General features: G+C 55.8%; 1 protein-coding gene across 2 annotated transcripts; it reads right to left on the reverse strand.

Annotated features, from left to right (window-relative positions):
- On the reverse strand, positions 1 to 27,970 carry SLC8A2 (solute carrier family 8 member A2). 2 transcript variants are annotated; one of them, XM_024569487.4, is made up of 10 exons: positions 27,824 to 27,970; positions 22,704 to 23,398; positions 16,912 to 17,576; positions 11,683 to 12,105; positions 7,294 to 7,397; positions 7,130 to 7,147; positions 5,718 to 5,842; positions 5,327 to 5,426; positions 2,263 to 2,541; positions 1 to 1,045 (listed from the first exon to the last, which is right to left on the reverse strand). In XM_024569487.4, the coding sequence occupies exons 2-10, from the start codon at positions 23,376 to 23,378 to the stop codon at positions 669 to 671; spliced, it is 2,766 nt and encodes a 921-aa protein (XP_024425255.2). In that variant the 5' UTR covers positions 23,379 to 23,398; positions 27,824 to 27,970; the 3' UTR covers positions 1 to 668. The 2 variants fall into 2 exon arrangements, with proteins under 2 accessions (XP_024425255.2, XP_045058918.2); XM_045202983.3 differs by having other exon boundaries at positions 912 to 1,045; positions 2,263 to 2,449.
- Positions 27,971 to 27,989: the final 19 nt, after the last annotated feature.

Genomic DNA, 27,989 nt, shown 5'->3' on the forward strand with positions numbered 1-27,989 from the left:
GAAGGCATGGCGGGGCCCTCAGAGGTAGTGGAGGAGAGCGGGGGCGCTGGAATGTGAGAAATTGCAGGTCCCAAATATGCCCCCTCCAGCTCAGAAACCCCAAACTGCTCCCCTCCCTTCTCCAAGCCTCGAGAATAAGCGTCCTCCCAAGGGCCTGAGTGGAGAAATCGGGGAAGGCGTGGCCCCCTTTGCACCGGCACGCACACGTCCCTTTCCCCTCCCCCTCCCCGGCGGCTGAACCTAGCGCCCTGGAGGTTGGGGAAGGGGCTGAAACCCGCGCTATCCTGGGGGAGGGGGGGATCGGCCTCCTTCAAAGTGCCCCAGGGAGGGCTGATATTAGGGACTGGGGCACACAGGTTCATCCGCAGCGGCGGCGGCGGCGGCGGGGGAGTCCTCCAGAGAAAAGTCAAGGTTGGGTGTCTGGGGAGAGAGATGGTAGACTCTCTAGAGGGTCACCGAGAGGACAGACGTCCTGGCGGAAACTCCCCCCGGGGTGCAGACGAAAACTAACAGGGATGGGCGGGAGTCGGGGTGACTGGGAGGAGGGCCTGGGCAGACTCCCGAGGGGAAGGGAGGAGGCGGTGGGAGGGGGCACGATCAATTCCCAGGAGGCAGGGAGGCCGAGCCCCGGGGGTGGGGGTGGGGAGGCCGAGTCTCTGCAGGGGGCGCTAGAAGCCCCGGATATGGCAGTAAGCCTCGAGGCTGGCGAAGAGGATGTACAGGAACCAGAGGCCTAGGAAGAGCGCCGTGGTGGCGAGCTTGGGGCCGCGCGGGCCGCCCAGCTCGCCGCCGATGTGCGGCCGGCGCCGGTACAGAAGCACGGCGATGCCCACGAAGGCGAAGACGGTGAAGAGCGTGACGGAGAAGGCCAGCGTGCCGGTGCGCACCTCGAAGGGGCGGCCCTGCGCCGCCCAGTACACCGCGGCCACCGACCAGGCCACGCCCAGGCCCAGGAACACGTTCACCGCGTTGGAGCCGGTCACGTTGCCGATGGAGGCGTCCGCGCACTGGTCCTGCAGCGCAGCCACCTTGCTGGCGAACGTGTCTGCGGGGGCAGAGACGCGCGCGGGTCAGCAGGCCTCCGCGGGCCACCCCCCGGGCTTGGCGGCCACCTGCTCTTGTCGTCTGCTTTCCACAAGACCCACACCATCTCTGTGTCCCGGTGATCCAGACCGGCTGTGGGGCGTGGTGCAGGCCCCACCTCCCGGCTCTATAGCCCTGGGCAGACTGTGGTAGGGACCTGAAGCCTTGACCCCACCCAAGAGGCAAGGTCAGTCACCATCCCTGTACCTACTCTGTACAGGACCCGCTGCCTGCTTTCAAAGGGAATCCCTCTCTGCTTTCCATGACCCCACTGCCTGTTTGTCTATGGGCCCAATCACCCCACTGCCACCAGGCTGGACAAAATAGGTGTTAGGATCCACCCACATGCAACCCCTTTCCTGTCGATTCCCCACATGGTTCCCTTCCAGCAGCAGCCTGGTTTCCATGGCCTGCACCAGTTCCCGAACAGCTTTAATAAGTCAGGTCTCTGGTATGGAGGGCAGGCGTCGGAAAACCAACCAATCACCAGCGGACGCTTCCCACAGGCCCCGCCTCCTGCTTTCTGGACGGAGAGCGCCGCCGCACCGGTGAACACACTGATGTGCAAAAGGAAGGCGGCAGCCTGCCCACCCACCTGGTCTCCCTGCTGCCGTAGGAATTTTGGGCTAGGCCACCTGGTTTCTGAGGGACTGTCACTTGGGTTTATTTGGGAAGAGGGGATCTTGGCTATTGTGTTTTGGGGGGTACAAGCTGCAGTCTCTGAAACCCCACTCTCTTATTTGCACGGCACCCCTCCTTCAACCTCTGGTTTCTACTCTGCTCCCGCATCTTCATTAAAGCCTCGAAATTCACTGGCCTGGTTCCCATCATGCACATCAACATAGTTCTACGGAACCTTCCATGTGGTTTTTGGCTGGGGCAGGGCGGAATTAACATCTTGTTTCTGTGGAATGCATCCTCTGGCTTCTACTAGTTCCCACCGTCTTAGTTCTATGGGACATGCCACCTGCTGGCTTTTGGGGAGGATTCCATTCACAGAGTGAACCTACGGGACCCCAGTCTAGCTTCTGTTACGCCCCACCAGCCTGTTTCTTGGACGCCCCCCCCCCTCCCCGCCACGAGTTCTGCAGGGCTCCACCACCTTATTTCTGCAGCACCTGTCTCACCGCGTAGCCTGTCTGAGACCCTGTCCCACTAAGGGGTCTCCCGGGGGGTTACCAGGGATGGAGGTGCCCAGGGCCACGAAGACCACGGCGTTGACAGAGTCCTTGAGGCCAACGGTGCAGCCGAAGTGCGAGGCCAGGTCCCCGATGAGGGCAGTGAGCAGGCCGATGACCAGGATGCAGACGCCGAAGCAGGCCCAGCCGTGGCAGTACTCGGTGGGGGGCACGCAGGCGAACAGCACCTTCCAGAACACCGTCAGGAAGTGCATGACGTAGTCAAAGCAGGATGGCAGCCGCTCCTCCCGGGACCCGTCCTCCTCCTCCTCCTCGTCCCCTGCGGGCACACGACCCAGCTGGGGCACATGCCCATGCCCCCTGCCTCAACTACAGCCCCCATGTTGTTCAGCTCCCAGACGGCGGGTCCCACACAATGAATCGCTTGCCCAGAACCCCTCGAAGCCAGGTGTGGCCATGTCCACTGCTGGAAACACTCCCAGAATCCCTTGCAGCAAGGACAATGTATAGGCCTAGGTAAAGGTATTTTCTTTCCCAGAATCCCTTAAAGCTGTGGCAGGCCATATGCTCAGCTAAAGACGCTCAGCTTCCCAGGATTCCTTGCTGCTAGGGGTGGCAATATCCCTATTTAAAAATAATCCTTTTCCCAGAAGCCTTTACAGCTACTGACAGCCATGTAGAAATATTCACAGGTAGAAGTATTCTGAAGGTAGAAATATTCACTTCCTCTGATTCACTGCAGCTCACAGTAGCCACATGCTGAGCTAAAGGTACCCACTTTCCCAGAGTCCTTTGCAGGTAGAGCGAGGCATGTACCCAGCCGACATTAGTGATGCTCCCAGGATCCCTTGAGGCTAGCAACAGCCATGTTCTCAGATAAAAAATATTCACTCTCCCCAAATGCCTTGCAGTTAGTGAGTTCTAAGCTCAATACTTGCTTTCCCAGAATCCCTTGCAGCAGTGGCCACATGACCCAGTCTGGCAATGAGGCAGAAATGGAGGGTTTCTGGAAAGCTCTAGCTTTCCGGAGAGGAATGAGCTTTGTAAAGGATTCCTCATCCTTCGAGTTGTTTGTGTCACCTATTGGGACCGCATTTGACCCACCTCTGAGCTGCAGTGACCTGTGTAATGGAAAAGCACAAACGACATGTTGCCCACCTTGCCCTGAACCACCGAGCATGACACAATGAATGGAAAGCAATGAACACACTTGGTGTGTGCCCGGCACTACCTCTGGAAGGGCGCTGATAAGAGACACTGAAACTCCTGCCCAGTCACTCAGAACAAGTCCAGGAATAATATGCAGGCCAGCCACCCAAATACCAAGCTGTTCCCCACGGTCCAACCCGAGGGCTCCTCAGAATGTCCGTGACACAGAATACCCACTGGCGGTGGAGGCAACGAGAGATCGATGGGCTCAGGGGTTCAGGTCACATATTCCTTTCCCACTTTTCATCGCCACTTGCCTTGTTAAAGAAATGAATGCTTCAGTTTGTAAATGTTTAACTGAGTGGTTTGGGTGTGGTTTTGTTCTGCATGTTATATCTCAAAGAATGAGATTTTTTCTGTGACTCTACGTAAAATGGAATTGGAAACTAAAACTGGAAATGCAAACGTGCAGCCCCTTCCTGACCCGCTGTTTCCTCTTCTTGCCTGGCATATAGATGCAACACCTGGAGGTGCAGCAGCCATCTTGCAACCATGAGGGCAAAAGCTGAGCAACAGAAAGAGAACTAAAGAAGGAGCCTGGACATTTAGTGACATTACTAAGCTGCTGCGAACTATTGCTTCCTGCAGGTTCTTTTTCTTCTGCGAGAAAAACTCATGTGCTTAAGCCACTGGCGGTTGAGTTTTCTGTTGTTTGCCACTGAATGCACCCCTAACTGACCACAGTGAGACATGGATAAGGTCAAAGCCTAGAGAACACACTATCCTATTTCCTTATGAAGACTCAGCTCAGAAGTCTCCTTCAGGAAGCGCTCCCTGACCTTCGAGCTGGGTCATACACCCCTGCAGCTCCCTGAGGTCCCCATCCCAGCCTTGCCCGCTCTGGTGACAGGTCTGTCTCCCCCACTGGACTGGGAGCTCCGTCAGAACAGGGCCTGGGGTGTCATGGTCATCTCTTTGTCCCCAGCATGGTCCTGCACAGGGCCGGGTCCAGGGATCCCTCGGAAATAGACGTCAGAGAACATGACTTCAGAGGGAGAGGCCTCTTCATTTCTCTTAGACCTCCAACCTGAGTCTCTAGGCCTGCTACCTGGTAGTTTTCCATCCCCGAAGCCTGGGTTTTTTGATCCCACTGCTGACCAATTTCTTTCGCACCACAATCCCTTGTATGTTTTCAGTTCCCACCAGATAGGCCTCCCTGAAGGAGAACCGATGTTGTGTAAAGGGATGGGAGCCCCAAGTTCCACTTCATCCCTTTCTGGATTCCCTGTGGGACTTCAGGCCTGTCCCTCCTCCATCTCCGTGTCTGTTTCCCGCATCTGTATCACAAGGGACAGTGTGTGTGATCCAAGTGTCATAGTGCCTCTGGCCACAGGGGGGCAGTGAGAAGCCATCTGAGGCCTAAGGAGGGTGGGAACCGAACAGGGGTGGGGAGAGCTGGGAGCTGTGGTGACTGTCTCCATGGCAACAGAGGAGCCCAGGCTCTGTCAGGGGAGGCCTTGCCTTTTAACCTGTTTCCACCCTCTAATCACCAGACACCAAGAGAAAGCCTGGGCGGGACGCCTCCTCCCGCAGTGCTGCTGCCCTCCTCTCTCGGTGTCTTCCTCCCCTCATGCTGGCCCTCTGCTGCTTCCTGACTACATCTGCCCCCCTTCTCTGCATCTCTGCCTTTCTCTGAGATTCTCTGCACCTCTCTTTATGTGCCCATCCCTCCTGTTTGTACCTCTCCCCTACCTTTTCATCCTCCTATACCTGTTTCTTTCTGTCTTTTCCTTTTCGTCTGCCCTCTCTGTGTCTTGCCTGTTCTTTTTCTTCCCTATCTCTCTGTCCTTCTCTCCTTGTCCCTCCTTCCCTCTGTCTTTCCATTCATTTCTCTTTGTGTCTCTCTATGCCTTCCTACTCCTCTCTCTCCCTCTCTCTCCTCCCTCCCCACTTACCTGCGCTCACCGTAATGGCCTCTAAAAACTGCTCCCTCCACGAATGGGTTCCAATCACCAAAGCCAAGTTCGTTTTCTTGATGAGTTTATCCACGGTGTTCTGGGGATGGAAGGGTGGGGAAGACGTCACTGCCGGTGACCATCCCAGAGGGCCCCGTGAGGGACTGGGGTTGGGGGCCCACACCCCATGCTCAAGGGTCGGAAACCTTCCACAGCCTGGAGCCCGGCCAGGAGGCTGAGCTGTCCATGGTGCTAACAGAGGGACCTGGAGGATGGCTTTGGGCCCTTGGTTGCCCCTTCCTTGTGACCCTCATAGTCCACCCCCTCCTAGACTCTCCCCAAGGAAACCACTCAGGCAAAACTCCAAGAAAGTGAGGCCCCAGGAAATCACCTTAAAATCATATGACTCTTCGATGATGACCTCCAGACGGCAGTTTTCCCCAAGCACCGGCTTGCCCATCTCCGCTATCCTCCGAGCCTCCTCCTCCTCCGCTGTCAGCTTCCTGTCCCCATCCCCTGCAGCATGACGTGTGCGAGTTAGACTCCAGGAAGGCCTGCCCAACTGGGCCTGTGATGCCTTCACTACCCATCTGTGTCCTCTGAGGAGCCTCCTTGGTAACCCTCTGCAGCCTGCCCCAGCCTCCTGCCTGACCACCCCCACCCCCAGCTTGAGCCCCAGCCCCCGTGGCTGAGACATGAGGTTGAGTCTATGGGCTCTGGGGTTCCTGTGGTGGGCACTCTGTGACCTTGGGCAATGTTCTGGCCTCCCTGGGCCTCAGTGTTCATATCTACAGAGTGGGCGCAGTGCCTGCCTCCCAGGGGTTTGTGGGAGTTAAAAGTGTTAATTCACGTGAAGTGTTTAGAACAGTGCCTGGTACATGATAAATAGTCAGAAATGTTATTGTCTTTATTATTATCACCAACATCATCATCAATACCATCAACATTATCCACACCCCTAAGGGAGGAGGCCTAGTCTCCACATCCAAGCTCTGAAAACATCCTAGAGTATGTTCGAGGGGTTGAAGAAAGATGGGGAGAGCCAATTTGGTACAAATCTTGAACCTAGACCTCCTATAACTGGCCCTGAATTCACTTATCTCCCTAAAATATGTTGATCTTTTGCTCCAAGCCCAGCACCAATGCAACCCTAATTCTCAGAAGGCCACCCACCAGCGAGGCACACTCTCAGAAAACTATGCTCGAGCAAGAAGTGCCTTTTGTGTTCATCTACTGGGATTCAGGGCCTATTTGTCACAGCAGCTTGCATTCCTTACCCTGACTATTACAATTTTTAATACAGCCTTAATTCTAACCCCAAACCCCAATTCTACTTCCTCATCATCTTCAAGCCACTGACCCTAGCCCCAACTCTCATCCCAACATTGGAGCCTGGCCCCAATTCTAATCACAAACCCAGAAATCAACTTCCATCTTAATTCTAACCTCGACCACTCCTAATCCTAATCTCAAATCCTAACCCCACCCCAGTCCTAAAAATCCCCCAAGCCTGGCTCCCTCTGACCCCACCACAAACCCAGATTGGATTCTATGACTCACTCCCCCACCGATGTTAACTACAAACAAAACATGATCTTGGCCTCTGAACCCCCAGCTGTAAGCCAACTGGCTCTGCCAACTCTAAGGCCAGCTCCAAACCACGCCCAGCCCAATCTACCTTTCTCTCATCTTTGACCTGCCTCACACCTGACCTGGAAGAGTAGCTTAAGGCCACGACCCTGCCCTGAGACGCTCCCTCAGTGTCCCCCTCTCTAGTTAAAGCCAGGAGGTAACTCCACTCACCTTGATTGAGCAGCAAAGCTGGGGAGAGACAGACAGAGAAAGTGAGATGACTTCCCTGGGCAGCTCAGATGCACGAGTCTGAAGGAGTGCCCACCATTGATCCCCCAAGGGTCCCCCCACCCCGGACCTTTTACCTCTCCCACAGCTCGCCCCTCGCCCCTCACCTGAAATCCCTCGCTTAAGCCACTGCGGCTGGCCCAGCTCGATGAAGAAATTATCCTTTTTCTCATATTCCTCGTCATCAACTATCTTCACCTGGAGAGTTTTCCTGAGCGGGCAGAAGCAGGACACCCAGCGTAAGGCCCCTCCCCTGAGTCATCAGGCTCCTTGCCTCTTAGCCAGACAGTTGCTGGAGCGCCCTCTCCCTCCCAGGTTCTGTAATCTCATTTAATCCTCAAAACCATCCTCAGAGGAAGTCCCCCCCCCCATTATCCCCATTTGGCAGAAACAACCCCAGAAACAGCTGAGAAAGCTGAGGTTCTTTAAAGAGCAGCGACCCGAGGGACCCCGATACAACCGAAGTTACAGCGCATCCTTCCTCTGCTCACCGCATTCACAGGGGTCCCTTCTCACCCAGGATCAAAGCCAGAGCCCAGTGGCCCACAAAGCCCTGTGCCTCCTGGCCCCTGGTCCCTTTCTGACCTCCTACCCCGCCCCCTTGCCCTCTCACTCCAGCTACATAGGTCCCCTCACTGTCCCTTGAACAACTAGGCCTGCTCCTGCCTCAAGGCCTTTTCTTCTGCTGAGGACACTTCCTCCAGGCTCAGCCCCTTACTTCCTCTGCTTCTCAAACTCCACCTTCTTTTTCTTCAGATTTTATTTATTTTTATTTTTTATTTATTTTTAGAGAGGAAGGGAGGGAGAGAGGGAACTAACATCAACGTGTGCCTGCCTCTCGCGCTCCCCCTACTGGGGACCTGGCCTGCAACCCAGGCATGGGCCCTGACTGGGAATCCAACCAACGACCCTTTGGTTCACAGGCCTGGCACTCAATCCACTGAGCCACACCAGCCAGGGCTCCATCTTCTTTTTCAAGGAGGCTCACTCCCACTACCTTCTTTAATACTGAAATCCATCCCTGCCCCCACCCCAGCATCCCGACCCCCTTCTCTGCTCTTTGTCTTCTTCCTTCTAGCCCAGCATCTAGTGCGCTTGTTTATTTTGTTTATCCTTTGCCCTCTGCCTCCTTGTATTAAAATTCAAGTTCCCCTAGGGCAGTGATCCTCGTTCATTTGTATTCTCTGCTGTATCCCCAATGCCTAGAAAGGCGCCGGACACACGGCGCACCCTCCATAAACATTTGTTAACTCGAATCCTTCCGCGCAAGAGGCCATCAGCTTCCTGCACTCTGCCCTGGTCACATCTGGAGGGTTAACTGAGTGCTAATTGATTTTCTCAGCATCCCTGCTGCTACGGTAACCAGGGGGCGGCAGGGGAAGAACAGCCAGAAGTTCCCCCTCCCCCTCAGGCACACCACCGGTCCCCTCCATCACAGACCCACCACCCCCGGAAGCCCACACTCTGCCACTGGCAGCACTTTCCCCGGCAGGAGCCACAAGGCCCAGCCCCAGAACCCAGAAACACAAATACCGGCCCACACAGTCACCCAGCAGAGGAAGCACAGCCAATCACACCGCCCACACCCGCACACCATCACACCCCGCAGCCGTTCCCTGTGCAGTGGCAAAATCGCACAGACCAGATGCCCGTGAGCGCGACGCCCCCGGCACAGCCTGGGCGGCATGGCCAGCCTGCAGACCCCCCAGTGGTGCCACGCAGACCCTGCTTCCCTCGATCTCGCTCTTTACGCCTTTCGGGGTCTGTTTATTCCCTTCGACGTCTCTCTCTCTGCATCTCGGTCTCTCTTTCAAGCTTCCTCCAACTCTCTCCCCATGTCTCAGCCCCTGTCTCCCTCTCTCTGTCTCCGTGGCTCTGTCTCTGTCTCTGCTTTTCTTCTTCTTCTTCTTCTTCTTTTTATCCTCGCCCAAGGACATGTTTATTGATTTTGGAGCGAGGGAGGAGGGGGAGAGAGAGAGGGAAACATCGATGGGGGAGAAACATCAATCCGTTGCCTCCTGTACACTCCCCTGCCAGAGAAAGAGCCCACAACCTACGGACGTGCACTGACCAGGAATCAAACCCGCAGACTTTCGGTTTATGGGATGGCGCTCCGAACGACGGAGCCACAGGGGCCAGGGCTCCCTGTCTTTATCTGTTCTCTCTCCGCCTGGGTCTCTCAATGTCCAGGGAAGGGAATAAGGAAGTCCACACACTCCAAGCCAAGGGGTCACCAGAGCCATCTCGGGGCACAGAAGCGCACAGGCCGCAGCGACACCCAGGCAGAGACAGACACACACAAGACGGTCGTGTGGGGACATACGCCCACCTCCACCTCACCCTCTCCTGCTCTGGGGATATTTTAAATGTTATGTGGGTGGAACGAACGGCGGACCCCCACCTCGTGAGTGGGCTGGGAGCTGTCCGCGGTGCTGAAACGCCTCGGCCAGGTGCGGGGTCTGCTGGAAAAACGCTCCTCACACCCCCTGACACACGCAGGCAGCTGCCCACAGGGTGACAAGCTGACAGACTGACACACTCACACACACCTCCGACGCTCACTCTTGCAGACGCGCCATGACCCACTGACACGCGGGGACTGACATGCACACCAACTGACACCCTGACAAGTGTGCCCTTAGGGGACCCAGGAGGAGAAACCCAACCGGTAGGGGACAGCAAGAGGGACTAGAGCTAGACAAGGGCAGGACTTCCTGAGATCAAAGGAAGAAGCCTTCCCCCCCCACCCCCCCGGCCTGCCATGGCATCACCCTCATGCCTGCGCTCTGTGTTTCCTGGAAACTAACTTCACTCTCCCGCCCGTCGCGGCCTCTGATCTTGGACCCGTTCTCTTTCCTGTGCTGGGTCCTCTTCTCTCGCTGACCCAACCTCTCTTCTTTCTCTCTGTTGCTTCAGGAGGACCACTTCTTCCCTGGCTCCCACTGAGTTTCTCTCAGTCAGGATGTCTCTCTTGGTCTGCCCTGAGATCTCTCTCCCTTGTCTTCTCCCATGCCAGTCTCTCAATCTCCCCCACCCCCCGCCCCATGTATCTCTGTTTCAGCTCCCTGCTTCCTCTGTGTGCCTCTAACTTTCTCTTTCCATGTGTCTGTCTCTCTCATGCTCTCTCTCCTGTCTGTCTGACTGTCCCTTGGCGCTCTCTCTCTCTCTCTCTCTCTCTTTCTCTTTCTCTCTCTCTCCACGTTTCCTCTGTCTGTCTGTCTCTCCTTGCATTCTCTCCCCTCTGCGGACGGTGCTTTCAGCCCCCAACCCAAGTTCTCGACCCAAGCCAGACATTGAGAACGAAGGAAAGGTATGGAGAATCCGTTCCTGAAATATAAGCCAGGCCAAACAGCTAGATACTGGGGACAGAGCCCTAGAGACGAACGGAGACCCGGAGGGAAAATGCCCTGAGAGAGACGCGCAGGGAGATCAGAATGAGAGAGAAGAGCCCTGAGAAGCTGGGCGGAGGCCCAGGCTCAGAGGCTGGGGGGGGGGGGGGGGGGGAGGAGCGCGGCGGGGGGCTCTGCTCGGTGGGAGGAGCGTGGGCGGCAGGAGGAGGGAGACAGACGGGCGTGCGGGGGCGGCGAAAGGGAGATGGCGAAGAGGGAAGGCGCGCGGTGTATCCCAGGCGAGCGGGAGGGGGAGGTGAGGCTGCAGGCACACACAGGGATGCACGGGCATCTATCTGCGTGGGGCGGTGGCCGGGCGTCTGGGCGTGAGAACATCCCTGATTGTGTTTCAGGGTGCGCGCCAGTGACTTTTTGTGGCTGTATATTGGTCGTGTGTGTGTTGGTTGTGTCTGTGTGCCTACAGATGTATGCCTGTGTATCCAGCCCACCTCCCCAGCCCAGCCCACCCCACTGCCCCGAATCCCAGCCTCCCATTTCCCCCAGGCCTCCTTATTCATTCCTACTCAGTCTTTCCCAAAGCGCCGCCCACATTTCCCTTAGGTCTTTTATTTCCCCAGGTTCTACCTAGACTCACAAGCCCCACACCAGGTCCTTATCCTCGCCCTCTTCCCCCGTCCTGGTTTATTTCCTTGTGCCCCTACCCAGACCCCACCCATGCCTTACACCTTTCCTCCATTCCAGACTCGTCCTCTTCCCACTTCGACAGGACCCTCCCCTCATCTACTCAGGCCGCAATCCACCTCCACTAGCTACCAATTGAGCCCTCCACACCCCTCTTCCCAGGCCTTTATCCTACTCTCCTCTCTCCCCATCTGACTCTTGCTCCTCCAGTCCCACCTTCCTCTCCCAAACCAGCCAAGTTCTCCCAGGCCCCACCCACGTCCCATCCCAGCACCTTGGCCACACCCCATCACTCCTTTGTCCTCCCTCCTGGCCCCGCCCCCTCCCCTGACCTTTCCAGGACCCACCCATCCGTAGCGACCACGCCCACTACAGACCACACCCACCTGGCCTCTTCCCCGGTGTGGCCCCACCCCCTCTGTCAGGCCCCGCCCCATCTCCCCGGCTGCAGGCCGGAGCTCTCACATGGTCTCGTCGTCGCCGAACTCGAGCTCACCACACGCGTCCTCATAGTGCACGCCGCCACCGCGCGCTGTGCCGTCCACCGTGCGGTAGGGGAGGCGCACAGTGCCGCGTGCGCCCGAGCTGCGCACGACGCGCACGTCCACGGTGCCCATGCACTCGCTCACGTGCAGCAGGCGGTCCTGGAAGGAGAAGATGCCCGCGTGGTCGTCGTCCAGGATGGTGACGGTGGCCAGCAGAGGCGCCACCAGCCGCCCTTTGGGCCGCCCTCCTCCGTCGGGCTCGAACATTCCTTGCGCATCGCCCACGCGCAGGTTCAGCAGCCTCACGAAGAAGTGCTCGTCCTCCTCAAAGATGTCGTCGTCGATGATGCCGATGCGCAGTTCCTTCTGCGTCTCGCCTGGCTTGAACACCAGCGTGCCCTCGCTGCAGGGGAGGAGCCAGAAAGAAAGGAGTGAAGGGCGTGCAGTCCTTCGGGGAGGGGAGCCAGCGCAGGCTTCCCGGAGGAGGGGGCGGTGCCACGGGACAACTCACAGGTATGAGAGTGGACAGGCATTAAACAAATAATACCGAGGTGGAATCAGGATGGGCTTCTGTCGGGAAGGGGATCAAGACGGAGTTGGTCCCTCCCACTGGGGAAGCATGAGGGTTAGGAGGGCCAGCATTATACAGATAATGATGAAGGTGAGATCAGGGCAGGCTTCCTGGGGGAGGCACTAGTGGGCAGGAATCCTCCAGGCAGAGGGAACAGCACATGCAAAGTCCCAAGGTGGAGTGGGAATCTGGAGGGTTCCACAGTCACAAGTGTCAAACCTTACATTCCATGGGGGATCCTGTTAAATTGCAGATTCTGGTTCAGTACCGGCAGGTTTGAAAACTCTGCATTTCTGACTAGCTCCCAAGGGGTGCAGGTGGTCCTGGGAAATGGACCACACTCGCAGCAGTGATGTAGGACCTTGTCACGTTCCTGACAAACGCTTCTCTGTGCCCAGGTGCCCCCAAGAGAAAGGCCACGCACCTGAGGGTGGGAGCCAAGTGGGGGGTATCTGGGGAGGAGGACTGGTGTTAAAGGGAACAGCTCATGCAAATGTCCTGAGGCAGGAGCGGGCCTGGTGTGTTTGAGGAACAGCGGAGAGACCGGTGTGGCTGCGGTGGAGGGTGAGAGGTGACGTCGTAGAGTGGAGAACAGGAGCAGGTGCCATAGGCCTTCGTGGGCCACAGTGAGGCCTTTGGCAATGACTCTAAGTGAACTGGAAGCCCTGGGAGGCCTAGAAGCAGAGGAGGGGCGTGAGCTGGCTTAGGTTTGCAGAGCGTCCGCTGTGTAAGTCTCTGAGGCACATACAAGATGCTGTATAATGGGGCGGGGAAAGGAAGGAGGCAGCGACAGTACATCAGTCAGGGTGAAACTTTGAGGGGACAGAGAACGAATGGGCTCCCCCTGGCAGGGCCACAGACGTCCCAGTGACTCTGGCTTGTTAGTGCACCTTGAAAATCTTTAACTGTCCCTCCCAACCCCTCCCACCATGCACTTCAGGGGCTGGGCTCTGGTTCTCGAATGCGCTACATGACCCACAGGTGTTCATTATCTTTACCACTGTCACTTTCATAAGAAAGGGCCCAGTTCCCCAAGAGAAGCCCAGCCCTGTGGGAGGGGCAGAGGGACCCCTAGGTTCTGGCAAAGGGGCAGAGCCTGATGACAAGACCTGGAGTGGAGGAAAGGGGTGCCTTGTTGGGGAAGCCTGGCCACAGTGGCTAAGGCGCCCAGCTGTGTGAGCCAACCTGCTCCCAGCTGGGCTGGGCCCCGTGCCAGCTGTGTGACCTCGGGCAGTTAGGGTTCTGCAGCTCTCTGAGCCTCAGTTTCCTCATCTGTAAAATGGAGCTAATGATAGTGTCTGCCTGGTGGTGTTATAAAGATTGCATTAATACAGGAAAAGCACTCAACCAAAGCTGGCTAGTAATAGCTGCATGTTAAGATTAGAATCTTAGAATCTGAAAGCTGTGGGATGTTAGAAATGTAAACTTGTCAACAAACAAGTGTTGCTGAGGATGCAGAGAAAAGGGAACCCTCGGGCACTGTCAGTGGGAATGCAGACTGGTGCCGCCGCTGTGCAAAACGGGACGAGATTCCTCAAAAAATTACAAAATAGAACTACCTTATGACCCGCCAGGTCCACTTCTGCGTATTTATCTGAAGAAATCCAAAACACAGGTTTGAGAAGACAAGGGCATCCCTGTGTTCATCGGAGCGGAGAAGCAGCCCAGGTGTGCATCCGTAGGTGAGTGGATACAGATGTGGCGCGTGCACACACACACACACACACAATGGACCATTATTTGTCCATAAACAAAGAATGAAATTTTACCATCTGCGACAATGTGGATGGACCTAGAGGGTATTATGCTGAGTGAAATAAGTCAGACAGAAAAAGACAAATACCCTATGACTTCATTTATATGTGGGATGTAAAAAAAAAGATAAATGAACAAAGAAAACAAAAACAGACTTGTAGATACAAAGAATAAACAGGTGGCTGCCAGAGGGGAGGGGGATAGGGAATCTGGGTGAAAAGGGTGAAGGGCAGCCCTGGCTGGTGTGGCTCAGCGGATTGAACACCGGCCTGTGAACTGAAAAGTTACTGGTTCGATTCCCAGTCAGGGCACACGCCTGGGTTGCGGGCCAGGTCCCTGGTTGGGGGCGCGCGAGAGGCAACCACACATTGATGTTTCTCTCTCTCTCTGCCTTGCCCCTTCCCCTCTCTCTAAAGAATGAATACATAAAATTTAAATAACAAGAGAAAGAAAAGGGTGAAGGGAGGAAGGAGCACAAGCTGGCAGTGACAAAATAGTCACGGGGTTGTCGAGCACAGCACAGGGCATTTGGTCAGTAATATTGTAGTAACTGTGTACGGTGCCAGGTGGGCACTGGACTTATCAGGGGGGATCGCTTTGTAAATTTAATACACGTCTAAGCACTATGTTGTACGCCTGAAACGAATATAATACTGAATACCAACTGTAACTGAAAATAACTTAAACAAGAAATGTAAGCTAAAGGGGTGGTAGAAGGCGGTGATTTGGGCGCCATCTTTACCGGTTAAACTGGACATTGCATCACCGGGAAGGGGACAAGTGGGTGTCATGTGTCCTCCTGGCACGAGGATGACACAGCATCACGTCCGTGGATTCCTGCCCCAAGCGCATCACCTGACTAACTGCAAGGAAACAGCAGACGAACCCAAATTGAGGGCGGTTCCAGTAACCGGCCTATCATCTCCTAAAGTGTCGGGGTCACAAGAGCCACAGAGAGGCAGAGGGGGACTGACCCAGAATGAAGGAGACCGAGAGACTGGACAGCCAAACAGGCTGGGGTGGGTGGGAAGAGTGGGAGGGAGTGACAACACGGCCACAGAGGTTGCCACAGAGACGACTGGGGAACTGCACACACGGAGCATACGTTGTAACAATGTCGGTTCAGTATTAAATGTCCCGAGTGTGACAATCGTTTGTGATTATGTAGGAGAATGTCGTTACTCTCGGCAGATGCACGCAGGGTCATGCTGTCTGCGACTCAGAGTGCCATGACTGTTAATATTATATATTAAAGTGAGAGCCCTGGCTGCTGTGGCTCAGGGGACTGAGCACCTGCCTACAAACCAAAGGGTCACCGGTTCGATTCCCAGTCAGGGCACATGCCTGGGTTGTGGGCCATGTCCCCTGTAGGGGGTGTGTGAGATGCAACCACACATTGATGTTTCTCTCCCTCTCTTTCTCCCTCCGTTCCCCTCTCTCTAAAAATAAATAAATAAAATCTTTTTAAACAATCGAGAGAGTGAAGGCAATCACAACAAAAACAAGAACAGTTTGTGAATCTGGGTGAAGGGTTGGCTCCTGTACGACGGCAGAACCGAAGATCTTTGAATAGTTCAGGGAGAAGGTGACAGGGAGGTGTGGCGCGTGACCTAGCAGGTGGCTCCCGTGAAAAGCTCAGCCACCAAACACCCTCTCTCCCGTCCTCTGCTTTAGTCTTCTTCACAGCTCCTACCACTTCCTGACATTTTTACGTATTCAGCATATGCTTCCTAATGGCCTGTCTTCCCCGTGAGGACACTGAGTCCGTTCGGGTGGGGACTTCGTGCGTTTCATTCACTCTGGCCTCCACGGCCCAGACCCATTGCTGGCACACAGCAGACACGCGGCCGCCGTTACTCTGATAGGAAGCTGTGGGCGACGTGCACATCAGTTAACCGACCAAACTGTAGAGCTCAAGGTCTCCAAAGAGTGTGGTATGGAGAGAATGACAAATAGATAAAGAATTTTGTGGGCCATGTGAGGACAGACGTTATCTTGTGTAGTCTTTTACGTTGGGCCACTGAAAAAGCAGTGGGCAGCACACGGGAGGAGCTCTGTAGGAATCGCTGAGGGAGGGAGGATCACAGGTCTCCTTAAAGGGACGTGAGGAGAGGGCAGGAGACTTAGTAGGGTGCTGGGGACAATTTGGGCACCATAGCCCTCCTCTTATCCTACTTTATAGTAGAGAGGGAGAGAAACATCAATGTGTGTGTTTCCTAAGAAACATCTTGCACACCCCCAAATGGGGACCTGACCCACAACCCAGGCATGTGCCCTGCCTGGGAATCGAACCATCCTTTGGATGTACAGACTGGCGCTCAGTCCACTGAGCCACACCAGCCAAGGCCTCTTACCCTACTTAATTTCCACACATAGCACTGATGTTTTTACATGTTTAATAGTTTATGGCCTTATTGCAACTGGAGGGTGGGAGCTGTAGATGTCTTGTTCACCACGATGTACCCGTGGCATACAGTAGGTGCTCAATAAACATTTTTACTTTAGGAATGGGTGTGTGTGTGTGTGGGGGGGGTACTTGCTTTACCAGGTAACGAGCCCGTGTAACGGAGCTACACCACTAACAGTGCCGTGCCAAGCACATGAACCCACAGGTTATAATGAACAGAGAAGGGGCAGCTCGGGGACCGTGGACACCCGTGTTCTCTTGTCCAGCAGCGCGTGCCAGATGCCTGGAACAGTGTCTGGTGCAAAGTAGGCGCTCGAGAGGGAATGAATGAATTAAATGAATCCTGCAGGCCCGCCCACCGCAGAGTAAAGGTGGGCCCCGGAGGGAGCCAGCAGACCCGTGAGTCAAGAGTCTGCCGCAAGGCAGAGCCTACGCCCCGCGAACAGCGACCCCTGCCGCCCACCCCTGGCACGCACCTGTACTCGTAGTCGGAGCCAGCCTTGGCGGAGCCGTCCTCGGTGCGGTAGTCCACGTAGAAGGTGCTGTTGCCCTCGCCGCCTTGGCAGGTGACCGACAGCAGCACGGAGCCACAGTTCTCCAGGCAGTGGTAGAGGCTGGGCTCGAAGAAGATGTGGCTGGCGCCGTCGTCCTCGTCCTCGCCCGGGCCCTCGGCCGGGGAGGCGCGGCGCGAGGCGTCTGCCGCGTGTCGCCGCAGCACGTTGCCCGCGCCGGTCATCATGCGCGTGGCCTGGATGCGGTAGAAGGCGCGGCTCTTCTGCTGGTGCAGCAGCGCGTAGTAGTTGGCGATGCCCACCAGCTGCTCCAGGTCCTTGTCCGGGTGCTTCTGCTTGAGGTCCTTGAGGATCTGGATGACCTCTCGGCGGCTGGCGTCCAGCTCGCGGGCATCGGCGGGGCCCGGGCCCAGGCCGCCCACCTCTCCCGGCACCTCGGCGCCCACGAACGTGCCGTCTAGCTCAATGCTCTTGGGAGGGTCGCCCTCGGCGCCGATGATGATGCCGCTGCGCGGGTCGGTGCGGTAGCGCTTGTACACGTACTTGTAAAAGAGCAGCCGCTTGTCGGCCATCCAGGCGAACACCACACACACCGGGAAAAACACGAGGGTCAGCAGCGCCTCCCACACCTGCGGGCGGCCGCGGGTCAGGACCGACTGCCACGCCGCCAGGGGGCGCGCTCACAGCCGCCCGCCAGCTCCCGACAACAGTCTCCCCAGCCTGGGCTCCTAACCTCGGCAGGTGCTCCCGCGTCCCTGCTCCGCATCTCTTCATCTCTCCCCATCTCGGACTTCTGTCTCTGCCCCTCTTTCCCCCGCTCTTTGTGTCTTCCTTGTCTCTCTTCCAGCCTCCCCCCACCCCATCTCTCTCTCTGTCTAGATCTTTGTCTCTTTCCCTGCCTCTGTCTCATTCTCTGTCGATTTTTTATCTTCCCTCCTACTCGGTCTCTCTTTCTTTCTTGGTACCTCTTCTGGCATCTCCATGTCTATATATATGGACATATATAAATATGTATTTAAAGATTTTATTTATTTATAGAGAGAGGGGAAGGGAGGGAGAAAGGGAGAGAAACTTCAATGTGCGGGTGCCTCTCGCGCGCCCCCTACCGAGGACCTGGCCCGCAACCCAGGCATGTGCCCTGACCTGGAATGGAACAGGTTACCCTTTAGTTCGCAGGCCCGCGCTCATCCACTGAGCCACGCCAGCCAGGGCAACATCCTTTTATATATTTTGTAGAAACCTATCTCTTTCCCTTGTGAGATTCTTCAGAGTCTCTTTCTCTGTCTCTGCTTGTCTCTCTCCCTCTTTCCTGGCCTCCTCATTCATCCATTTTTTCCCACGCTGGGAACGGTGCCCAGCTGCCCAACTGCCAGGAACCCATATATTCTCAGCCACCACCAAGGGAGAGCCTTCCCCCCGGTTCCCGCCCCCCACCGCGTCCCAGTCCCTGTGGGGGCAGAGCTCGTGACTTGCTGCCTCCCTCTCCCTCCACCTTTTTTCTCCCTGCTCCATCCCCCACCCACCCACCCACCCGACCTGGGACGCCTCCACTTCTCCAGACCCCAGCCGTGGTCCGGGGCCTGCGCTGCCCACCTCCTCCCCAAACCCCCTGGATTCCCCACCACCACCACCAGGGCATACAGCCCTGGCCGGGCTCTCCTTCCTTAGAATTTGGCCCCTGGGGACAGGGCTGATTCTAAAAGAGGCACAGTTTGGCTTCTCTCTCAGTCTCGTGCAATGAGTTCCCATGTTTACACGCTGCCTCCCCAGAGAGCCAGCCCGTGTTCAGTTCAGACCCGGGGATGTCTGGCCCCACCTCTCGTCTGGGAAATGGGGCCATCCCCAAGACTGGACGGGTTACACACCCCTAGCATGAGGCATTGTCGGTTCCTGACACGGGGAAAGCACTCAGAATGTGAAATCCCCATTCCCATCATCATCATCAGTACTAGTGCCGTTATCGTGGGCTGGTCAAAGTCCAGGACTCAGTCTGCCTGGGACTGGCACGAACCTGGGCACACAGGAAATATCCAGCAACACCCTGAACATATTTATGCAAAGACTCAAATGTGGCCTTTTCTCGTTAAAGATAAGGAGCAAAAGATGATAGAGTGTTTACTATTAGAAGGCCCCAGAGGTATCTTAAACACGAGCCTGGTAGGGAAAATATCTTTTCGGATCCCATCTCCACAGGCCCTTGTCGCTGTGTTTACTGACGGCTCGGGAAAGGCAGGACTTGGAAACGGCAAACCTGCACCGAAGCCACCAGGCGGGTTTGGGAAAAGCAGTGGAATTTCCTGCACAAGCTGTGAAAGGAACTCTTGCCTTGTGGTCGCTGAACTGGCCACTGTGTATATTGCAGGGGATCTCTCTTAATCAGAAGAAAATCCCAACCCCCTAAGACTGGCTTTCCTCCCTGCAGGTAAATAAGAGGAGATTCTAGCCCTGGCCAGGGGGGTCAGTGCTTGGAGCGGCATCCCGTACACCTAAAGTTTGAGGGTTCGGTTCCCAGTCAGGGTGTGTACGGGAGGCAACTGATTATTTCTGCCTCACGTCCATGTTTCTTTCTCTCTCTCAAATCAATAAACATCTCAGGTCAGGATTGAAAAATAAAATAAATAGTAAAAGGAGATTCTAGCAGATTCCCATCTTCCTTCTGGAGCACCCACTGCAAAAGGACACGTGGACTTGCCCTCCTTGGGAGAGGGGTGAGACACCTCAGGTCTCAGTGGACAGGAACACCTCCAAGAGGGGGTATCAAAAATCTAGGGGTATATATGGGTTGCCACCATAATTGGGGATGGGGATATGATCCCAGTCTGGTGACATCCAGCAACTCATGGGACAGCCACCCATAATACAGAATTGTCCCGTGTCCTGCCTGACTTCGAAACCTCCCACCGAAAACCCTGCCTATAATATTTGGATTCTAGTCCTGGCTGGTGTGGCTCAGTTGGTTGGGTAAACAGAAGGTCGCCAGTTCGATTCCCAGTCGGGGCGCATGCCTGGGTTGCAGGTTCTGTCCCCAGTTGGGACATGTACAGAAGGCAGCCGATCAATGTTGCTCTTTCTCTTTCCCTTCCCTTCTCTCTAAAATAAAAAATAAATAATTGGAGTCTAGAACTCAACCCTCTCTCATGTATATATGAGGTATTTTTCTTTACGGTTTAACACATGTCGAATACACTCATTTTTAATCTTGTAGCTACCTGCTCTTCCTCCTGCATGCTGGACCCTTGCATGGAATGGTCTCTGATCTTTCTCTTTCTTTTAATCCCAAACTTGTTCTTTATAAGTAGGTGCCGGCATCTGGCTCCCTCATCGTGACTTATTTTTTTAAAGATTTTATTTATTTCTTTTCATAGAGAGGGGAAGGGAGAGATAAAGAGAGGAAGAGAAACATCAATGTGTGGTTGCCTCTCACAGGCCCCAAACTGGGGACCTGGCCAGCAACCCAAGCATGTGTTCCGGCTGGGAATCAAACCGGTGACTTTTCAGTTAGTAGGCCTGTGCTCAATCCACTGAGCCACACTAGCCAGAGCTGAGCAGTTCTTCCCACGGATGAACTAGAACTTGCCTATGTGGTTGGCTTTCCAAAGTCAGTATAATGCCTGAACTTTGACATAAAGGAAAATCATCTCTCACAGAACATTTCCACATACAAACACTTTGGCACGGCTACATTAAAGGTCATGATGACGGCCTGGCTGGCTGTTCGAAGCCCTTCCACGTGCAGCAATTGTTGGTCCTCCTGTAGTCCTCTTAGGTTAGTACTATGATGACCTCCAGCTGGTGGGGGAAACTGAGGCACAGAGCAGGCAAGGAACTCGACCAAGGCCACACAGCTAAAAAGCAGCAGAGGTGGGATTTGAACCCAGGCCCCTGGCTCCAGGGTCCACACACCAAAATGAGGCCAAAAGCCCTCTCTCTTATTATCTAAGAACCTTGTATCAGCAGATTAAAGGGGATATAACAAAATATCTGTTATATAAAAAAAAGGAGCCTTGGGTATGAAGCGTTCAGAAGCAGCGGGTCTAGTTCAACCCCCTTCCATGGTTCGAATGTGAAAACTGAGGCCCAGAGAGGGTACGGATTTTGCCTGAGGTCACACAGCCCTCCTGGAGACAATCCAGAGCCAGACCAATCTTGCCACTGTCACAGCTCACTGCATCTAGGAAGAACTGGTGACATCTTTCTCTCAGGCCAGTTCCTTCAGTCATTTCACAGAAATGTCCCTTCAGTCTGGTCTCTGTTACTCCCAAAAGGATCCCCTGTGGCTACTTCTCCACGCAGAACCACCGAGTCTTACACCCTCGGTTCCCTACATCGGAGCCAGCTCCTTCTCTGGGGGGAATCTCACCTCCACCCACATCCCTACCCCACCTCTCATCCATGGTGCCTGAGATTTGTTTCAGTTTCGGCGTAAATGCTCACCAAAGGCCGTTCTAAAAACCTAAGTCAGAAGACCGTCCTTCTTAACAGCGACTGAGGGTTGTGATGTACTTTTTGCTCTGTACTTTTCGCTATGGCAGCCAGGAAACTCGGTGCCGCAGTTCCGGGCAATCGTGGCAACCGTCTCTCCCCCTCCCTCATCCCTGTCTTCTGGCGCCATCGGCCCCTTCCCTCTCCGTGACTTTGCCTCCCTCAGTTCTGCCTTTATATCATCTGCAAGAAATTTTTACGCCTCTACCTTCAGGTTCTTCCTGGAAAGAAACATAGAAACTGGCAAAGCCTGACTGGTACACATGAATAGATTCCACACGTGTGAAGGAATCCTGGGTAGCCTCAAATAAATTATGCATGTGCGTGAATGAATTAGGTAGGCCCATAAATAAATTATGCAAATGTAGGCGGCCGCATCTCTCTGGATTGTGGAAAAGACCAGGCAAATGTTTTAAAGGAAAGTTCCGCAGGGTGCGGGTTAAGACACTGGACAAGTGCGATGCAAATGGGTATGTGCCTGCGGGTGTACTTACGCAGCTGGGTCTCAGTTCTGTCTCACTCTTGGAATAAATTATGCAAAGTGGCCTTTGCTGCTGCGGCCTGAGCTTATACCAATGCTGATGAGAGTGTGAATTACAGTGTAGTGGCATAAATTATCCTAAGAACAGCCCTCAATGATGAATAATGAATGAAGGGTGCAGACCACAGGCTGCATAGCTGGTAAACACAGAGTTAGATTACGCAGCAGACGTGGGCACGCCTCTGTGCGCGTCCATGGATAAATTATGCAAATGACACCAAGTTACCCAAGTCAATTAACACTGTCAGAAAACACAAGGCTGGATTAGGCAACGGTAGCATGAATTATGCAAATAGGGGGTGCCTTATTGCAAAAGTAGCAATAAATAATGCACAGAGCCCGGGGAGCAGGAAAGCGCCAACACACCGAGCAAATACTTGGCTACAATGTCAACTGCTGTCTGCCTCCCACAGACCGTAAGGGCTCTGGCAGCTCGTGCCAGAGTTAAAAGGTGTCCCTTCTGGATGGGTGCATTGCACAAGACCCCCCCCCCCCCCGGGCGGATGAGCCCTTTCCGGGGTCTGCAGACCCATCTAGACAAGGCTTGGGGGCACCCACTGAGCTCCAGCCCCGAGCTCTAGGGCAGTGTGTGACCTGCACGGCGTAGCTGGTGGCCCTCTCGGAGGGGAGCATGCACTTCTGCAGACGCAGGAATCAACTCTCCGAGCCTGGGGGACCACCCCTCCGGTCAGACACACGTGCACCAAGGAGGTGTCCACGGGTCCTTGCTCACCTGGACCACCCCCGGGGAAAAGACGGCAAGGATGAGGTAAAGCCAGACGTAGGCGAAGATACTCCAAGAGGCCGTGACAAAGAAGACCCTCAGGTGCTTGATCTTGCGGCTCTCGCCGGCCGGGATGACGTAGACGCACACGGCAATGACCACAAACATGTTGAAGGCGGCGCTGCCCACGATGGTGCCGGGGCCCAGCTCGCCCGCCTGGAAGTTGTGGCCGCAGACCTCAATGACGGACAGCAGGATCTCGGGCGCTGAGGAGCCCAGGGCCATGAGCGTGAGGTTGGACACGGTCTCGTTCCAGATGCGGACGGTGCCCACGCTGGTCTCGCCGTTGGCCTTGGTGATGGTGATCTCCTTCTCCTTGGACGTGATGACCTCGATGGATGCCATGAAGCGGTCGGCGATGATGGACACGCCCAGGAACATGTAGACCATGGCCACAAAGTAGACCACGGCCCGTGCCGCCTTGTCACCCAGTGACGGGTCGTCGGGCTCCCAGACGGGCAGCAGGACTCCCGGCTGGCAGCGGTTGGAGCCCTGGCAGACCTCCGTGCTGGTGTCGCTGTCATTGGTGGCAGGAGGTGGCAGAGAGGGGGTTGGGGTGGCTGCCCCCAAGCACGGGGGAGCCCCCAGGAGGAGCGTGAATCCCACCAAGGCCAGGGGAGCCATGGGGGGGGGGCGGCAGGGTCCTGCATGGGGGAAAGGAGGAGGAAGACAGGTGAGGGGAGCACGCCCCTGCCGGACACACAGGAGTCGAGCCCTGCTGGGGGTGGGGAATGAGGGAGACAGAGAGAGACAGAGACCAAGGGAGAAAGACACAAAAAGATAAAGACAGGCGTGCAGCAGATGTGAGCATCATTTGGTCCGACCACTTCGGGAAACTGTAGCTGAACATTGCGCAAACTACGACTCAGCAATTCCGCTCCCGGGCATGCACCCAAGAGAAACAGGTCATGTGTCCACCAAAAGACACACATGAGGGCGTTCCCAGCAGCTTTATGGATAATAGTTGCCATCTTGAAATAACCCAGATACCTTTCAGCAGTAAAAGGGAGAAATATGGCAAGGGTGGGGAAGCACACTGTGGAATACTATACAGCACTGAAAAGGGAGTGGGCTTCAGATACACCCAATGACACAGATGAATCTCACAGACATGCAATACATGAATGAAGCCAGGCACAGAAAACACAAGCTGAGCCCTGGCTGGTGTGGCTCAGTGGACTGAGCACCAGCCTGTGAACCAAAGGGTCGCCAGTTCGATTCCCAGTCAGGACACATGCCTGGGTTGCAGGCCGGGTACCCAGTGCGGGGTGTGCAAGAGGCAACCACATATTGATGTTTCTTTCCCTCTCCTTCTCCCTCCTCCTCCTCCTCCAAATAAATAAATAAGTAATTTTAAAAACAAACAAAAAACGCAGGCTGAATGATTCAGTGGGTGAGGCAAGCAGCTGAAAGTGATTCATTAGGGTGATTCTAAGATTTCCGACTTGGCTTTTAAAACTGCTCGGAATCTGGGCAGTGGTGGCAGCTGGGGTGTCTGTCTCAGGTAGGGTTGGGGCGGGGCTGTGGAGGGCCTGTCCCACATCCTTCCCTCTCATGGGGGCAGGTGTCTCTCTAGTACCCCCAGTCTCGGTGAGGTATGTGACATATGAACCCTGTTTGGGGTTTTTTGTCCCGTTTGTGAGTATGGGCTCCACTGTTTTCATATTCTCTTCTCGCCTCTGGTTCTGGGTTTGAGTGGCTATTTCTGTGTCTTGTCCAGGTCTCCTTTAAAAATGCAAATCACTTCGCATCTCTCCTCTGCTCAGAAGCCTCCCCTTCTCGCTCAGAGCACCACGGCCCTCTGCCTGGCTCACCAGACCTCACACGATCTGGCCGTCACTCTGTCTCTGGCCCCATCTCTCTCCTCGCTCACTCGGCCCAGCCACACTAGCTCCTGGTGGGTCCTCTGACACAGCCACCGGGCAAGTTCTTGCCTCAGGGACTTTGCACTTGCTGTTCCCCTTTCTGCAGACTCTCGTCTCTGAATGTCCACTCCCTCTGCCCCTTAAAGTCCCCATGCACATGTCGCTTGAGCTTTCTATTGAAAGTGACAGCAGCCCCCCTGGGGGAGCCCGCAGCCACTTCACAGATGAGAAGGCCAAGGCTCAGCCAGGTGAGACAACTGGCCGAGTCTCCCAGCAGCGACTCTGTGGCTCCCAATTTCTCTCTCCAGGAGTGGCCCAGACTTCCAGCTCCTCTGCCCCACTGCGTCGCCATGGCAACCCAATAGACTATAAAAAAGGGAACTGAGAGAGGAAGGGAGGGATCCTCCGAGCCTCCACCAACCCCGACCCCTCTCTCCACCACCAGCCTCATTTCTTCCAGCACCTTCCATTTCTGCCTGAAAAAAGTTCTTCCTAGAGTCTAACCCACAGCCTGCTCCCAACACAGACCCACCTACTCAGGCACTCCTGGGTTGGGAGCTGGCTGGCTGCTCTGGGAGAGAGGGAGGGAGGGAGCAGCCTGTTGGCAGAACCTCCCAGGGAAGGAGTGTGTGTGTGTGTGTGTGTGTGTGTATGTAGGCGGGAGGGGGGGGGGTGATTCTTAAAGGGCCACCGCACAATTAGCCCCCTTCGGCAGGTCCCCTAATGATATGTCTAATTAGCAGCCCCCTAATTAGCAACGACTTGGGCATAATTACAAACCCACCAGGATCCAAAGCAAAGACTCATGCTCTTCTCCCTCCCTCCTCCCCAGCTTTCAGGAGGAACAAGGGCCACCTGGGAGGCAAGAATCCATCTAAAGCATCTAATCCCCTCTCTTGTGGAAGGGCCATGGCCTGGGAAGTCCTCCCTCTAGTCTAACCACCTGTCCCCCCCACTCCGTCGCCCCCCAGGGAGGCCAGCATTGGCCGAGGGCTGCCATGCCTGCTCTCCCTGCCCAGGGGCTGGACAAAACAGCTGGTTCAATCCCCTTTCCTCAAAAACCTGGCTTCCTCTCAGGGAGGCCTTAGGAAAGGAGAGAAAGCACAAGATAAATATTTGTGAGAGGAACAGCATGAGGTCTGAGCCCTGTCCCTGGGGAGAGCCTGGCAGGGGAGGGGGGACCCTCCTCCAGTCTCCTGCCTCTGCCTCTCCCTGTCCATCAGCAGCACTGAAACCTAATCTCGGTCTAGAATCCAGGGGCAAAAGGATCAGGTTGAGGCCAGGGTGGGAGCCGGACGGGCAGATGGCTGACACCCGGGGCTCGCTCTCTCTTCACTCCTGTGGGCCGGTGGCCAGCTGGGTCATCCCCAGAGCAAGCTCCAGGAGGGGGTCTAGCCTGGCATGAGGGAAGGGTGGGACCTGACTGCGCTGGTGGAGGGGGCCGGGGGTACCCGCTGCCCCTGGAATGAATGCAGAAGGTGGGGAGAGGTTTGCGAGGTGGAGACCCGGGATTCTGAACATGCACGCTTACTGCTCCTGGGTGAGCCCTGCGCCCTCCCAGCTGGCGATCACACTCACTCACACACTCACACACACACACACACGCACAGCGCTGGTGCTTTGATACACCGATGGGAAAACCTGGGTAAACCGGAGTCCAGGAGGGGAAAGAGCTCGGCCAAGCCACAGGGCTTCCAGCAAGGGGCAGAGCAGATGATGGCAACTCAGCTCGTGGGACTCCCAAGCTGGTGCCCTTGCTGACCCATTGGGAGCCCCACGTGGGCACCTGAGGACTCACTCCACCGCAGCGTGGGCTGCGCACTCAGGCGCACACCTCTCCCCTAATCATGCACTGTCACCACCTTCTCTGGGGCCCCCTGCCCTCCAGGAAAGAAGAAATGTACTGGCCAGGGACCTCTAGACTCAGAAGGGCCCCCCTAGGCACCACCAATGGGTGGTGGGGAAGCTTTTGAGATCCATCCCCACAAGGAGACTGGTATGAAGCAGGCACATCATGAGTGGGAGGGAGGTGAGACTTCAGGAGGGACCGGCCTGGGACCTAGAGTAGGAAAGGTACTCAGAAATTGTGAAGAGGCTGAATGAACACACAGCAAGAGATGTGGAAGTCAGACTACAGGCAGGACTGGTCTGTTCCATGTGAGGAGGAATGGGGAGGTCAGAGGGAAGAAAGGGCTGGCTCAACCTGTGCTACGGAGGGTACGGGTTAGACCGCAAGGACCAGCCTCAGAATGCCAGAAACAAGCTGGGAGGACCGGGGCTCAGTCTTCGGGGAGGCACAGGGTGGGCGCCGGCTGATGGGTGGGAGGGAACTTGTCTGCAGAACAGAGAGGAGTTCAGGGACTCCTATCCTTCTGGGGGAGCCCACTCTGCAGGGCGGACCTTGTTCCTCCAGGTCCCCCCCTTACACCCCACCAGGGGTGGGGACAAAGGTGTGGGGAGAGTTAACGGGCTGCCAGGGAGAGGAAGAGAGAGAGGAGGAAAAGAGAGAGGCGAGGGCCAGACACCAAGAGACAGAGGGACAGGGGAAGGGGCAGGGAAGACGAAGGAAGACACACACCCCTGCGTGGGGACAGACAGACAGACAGAGACACAGGAAAGCTGAGACAGTGGAAACACAGAGATGGCGAGAGAGGAAGGCAGAGAGGAACAAGGACTTACACAGAGACGGAGTGCTGGAAAGGCACCGAACGGACCCAGGCACAGGGAGGCGCGGGCAGAACGAGAGCAGAGAGAAACAGAGGGAGAGGGAGAGGGGAGCGGAACTCAGAGAGACAGGCGCACTCGGCAGGACAGAGACCCCTGAGAGACGTGTCCACAGACGAGGAGACCCAGACACAGGAAGTGGGGGGTGGAGGCAGCGCACTCCAGAGGTGGGGGATGGGGGGGCTTCCCCAGACCTTCCCCAGACGGCGTGGGATGTTCTCGTCCCCTCTGTGCCCAGGAGGGGCACCCCCCAGCCCGACTCGCACCCTGGAACGCACGAGGGGCTGAGACGTTGGTTGCTTGTGGTGCTCCCACCCCACCGAAGAGCCCTGGTATCCCCCACCTAGAATATGCAGCCCCCCACCCCCCATAAATGAGTTAAGGGAGAAGCGGCCTCTGGCTCCACAAACACCCCCCTCCACCAGCCTGGGGAGACACAGTTGTTCCCTTCATGCCCCCACCTATCTGGGGGTCTCTTACCTGCAGCTACAGCCTGGGAAAGGTCCCCCCAGCACTGGGAGGGCAGTGGTGGGTGACTCTGCCCGACAGAGAGAGAGACAGAGAGAGAAAGAGAGGGAGAGAGGGAGAGAGAGAGAGGAGCTGGAGACTGAGAGGGAGAGCCAGGGAGAAGGGAGGGAAGGGGATC

This window comes from Desmodus rotundus, chromosome 12 (assembly GCF_022682495.2).
Source record: "Desmodus rotundus isolate HL8 chromosome 12, HLdesRot8A.1, whole genome shotgun sequence".
Classification (NCBI taxonomy): Eukaryota; Metazoa; Chordata; class Mammalia; order Chiroptera; family Phyllostomidae; genus Desmodus; species Desmodus rotundus.

What these genes read in the sequence shown, in the direction of transcription:
- SLC8A2 (XM_024569487.4), bottom strand. Translation starts at nt 23,378, where the DNA reads ATGGCTCCCCTGGCCTTGGTGGGATTCACGCTCCTCCTGGGGGCTCCC. An exon ending in TTCGGCGACGACGAGACCAT is followed by an intron (nt 7,398 to 11,682) that starts GTGAGAGCTCCG and finishes CTGCCCGCTCAG; the next exon opens with GAAAACTCTCCAGGTGAAGA. An exon ending in CCTGGGCACCTCCATCCCTG is followed by an intron (nt 1,046 to 2,262) that starts GTAACCCCCCGG and finishes CTGCCCCCGCAG; the next exon opens with ACACGTTCGCCAGCAAGGTG.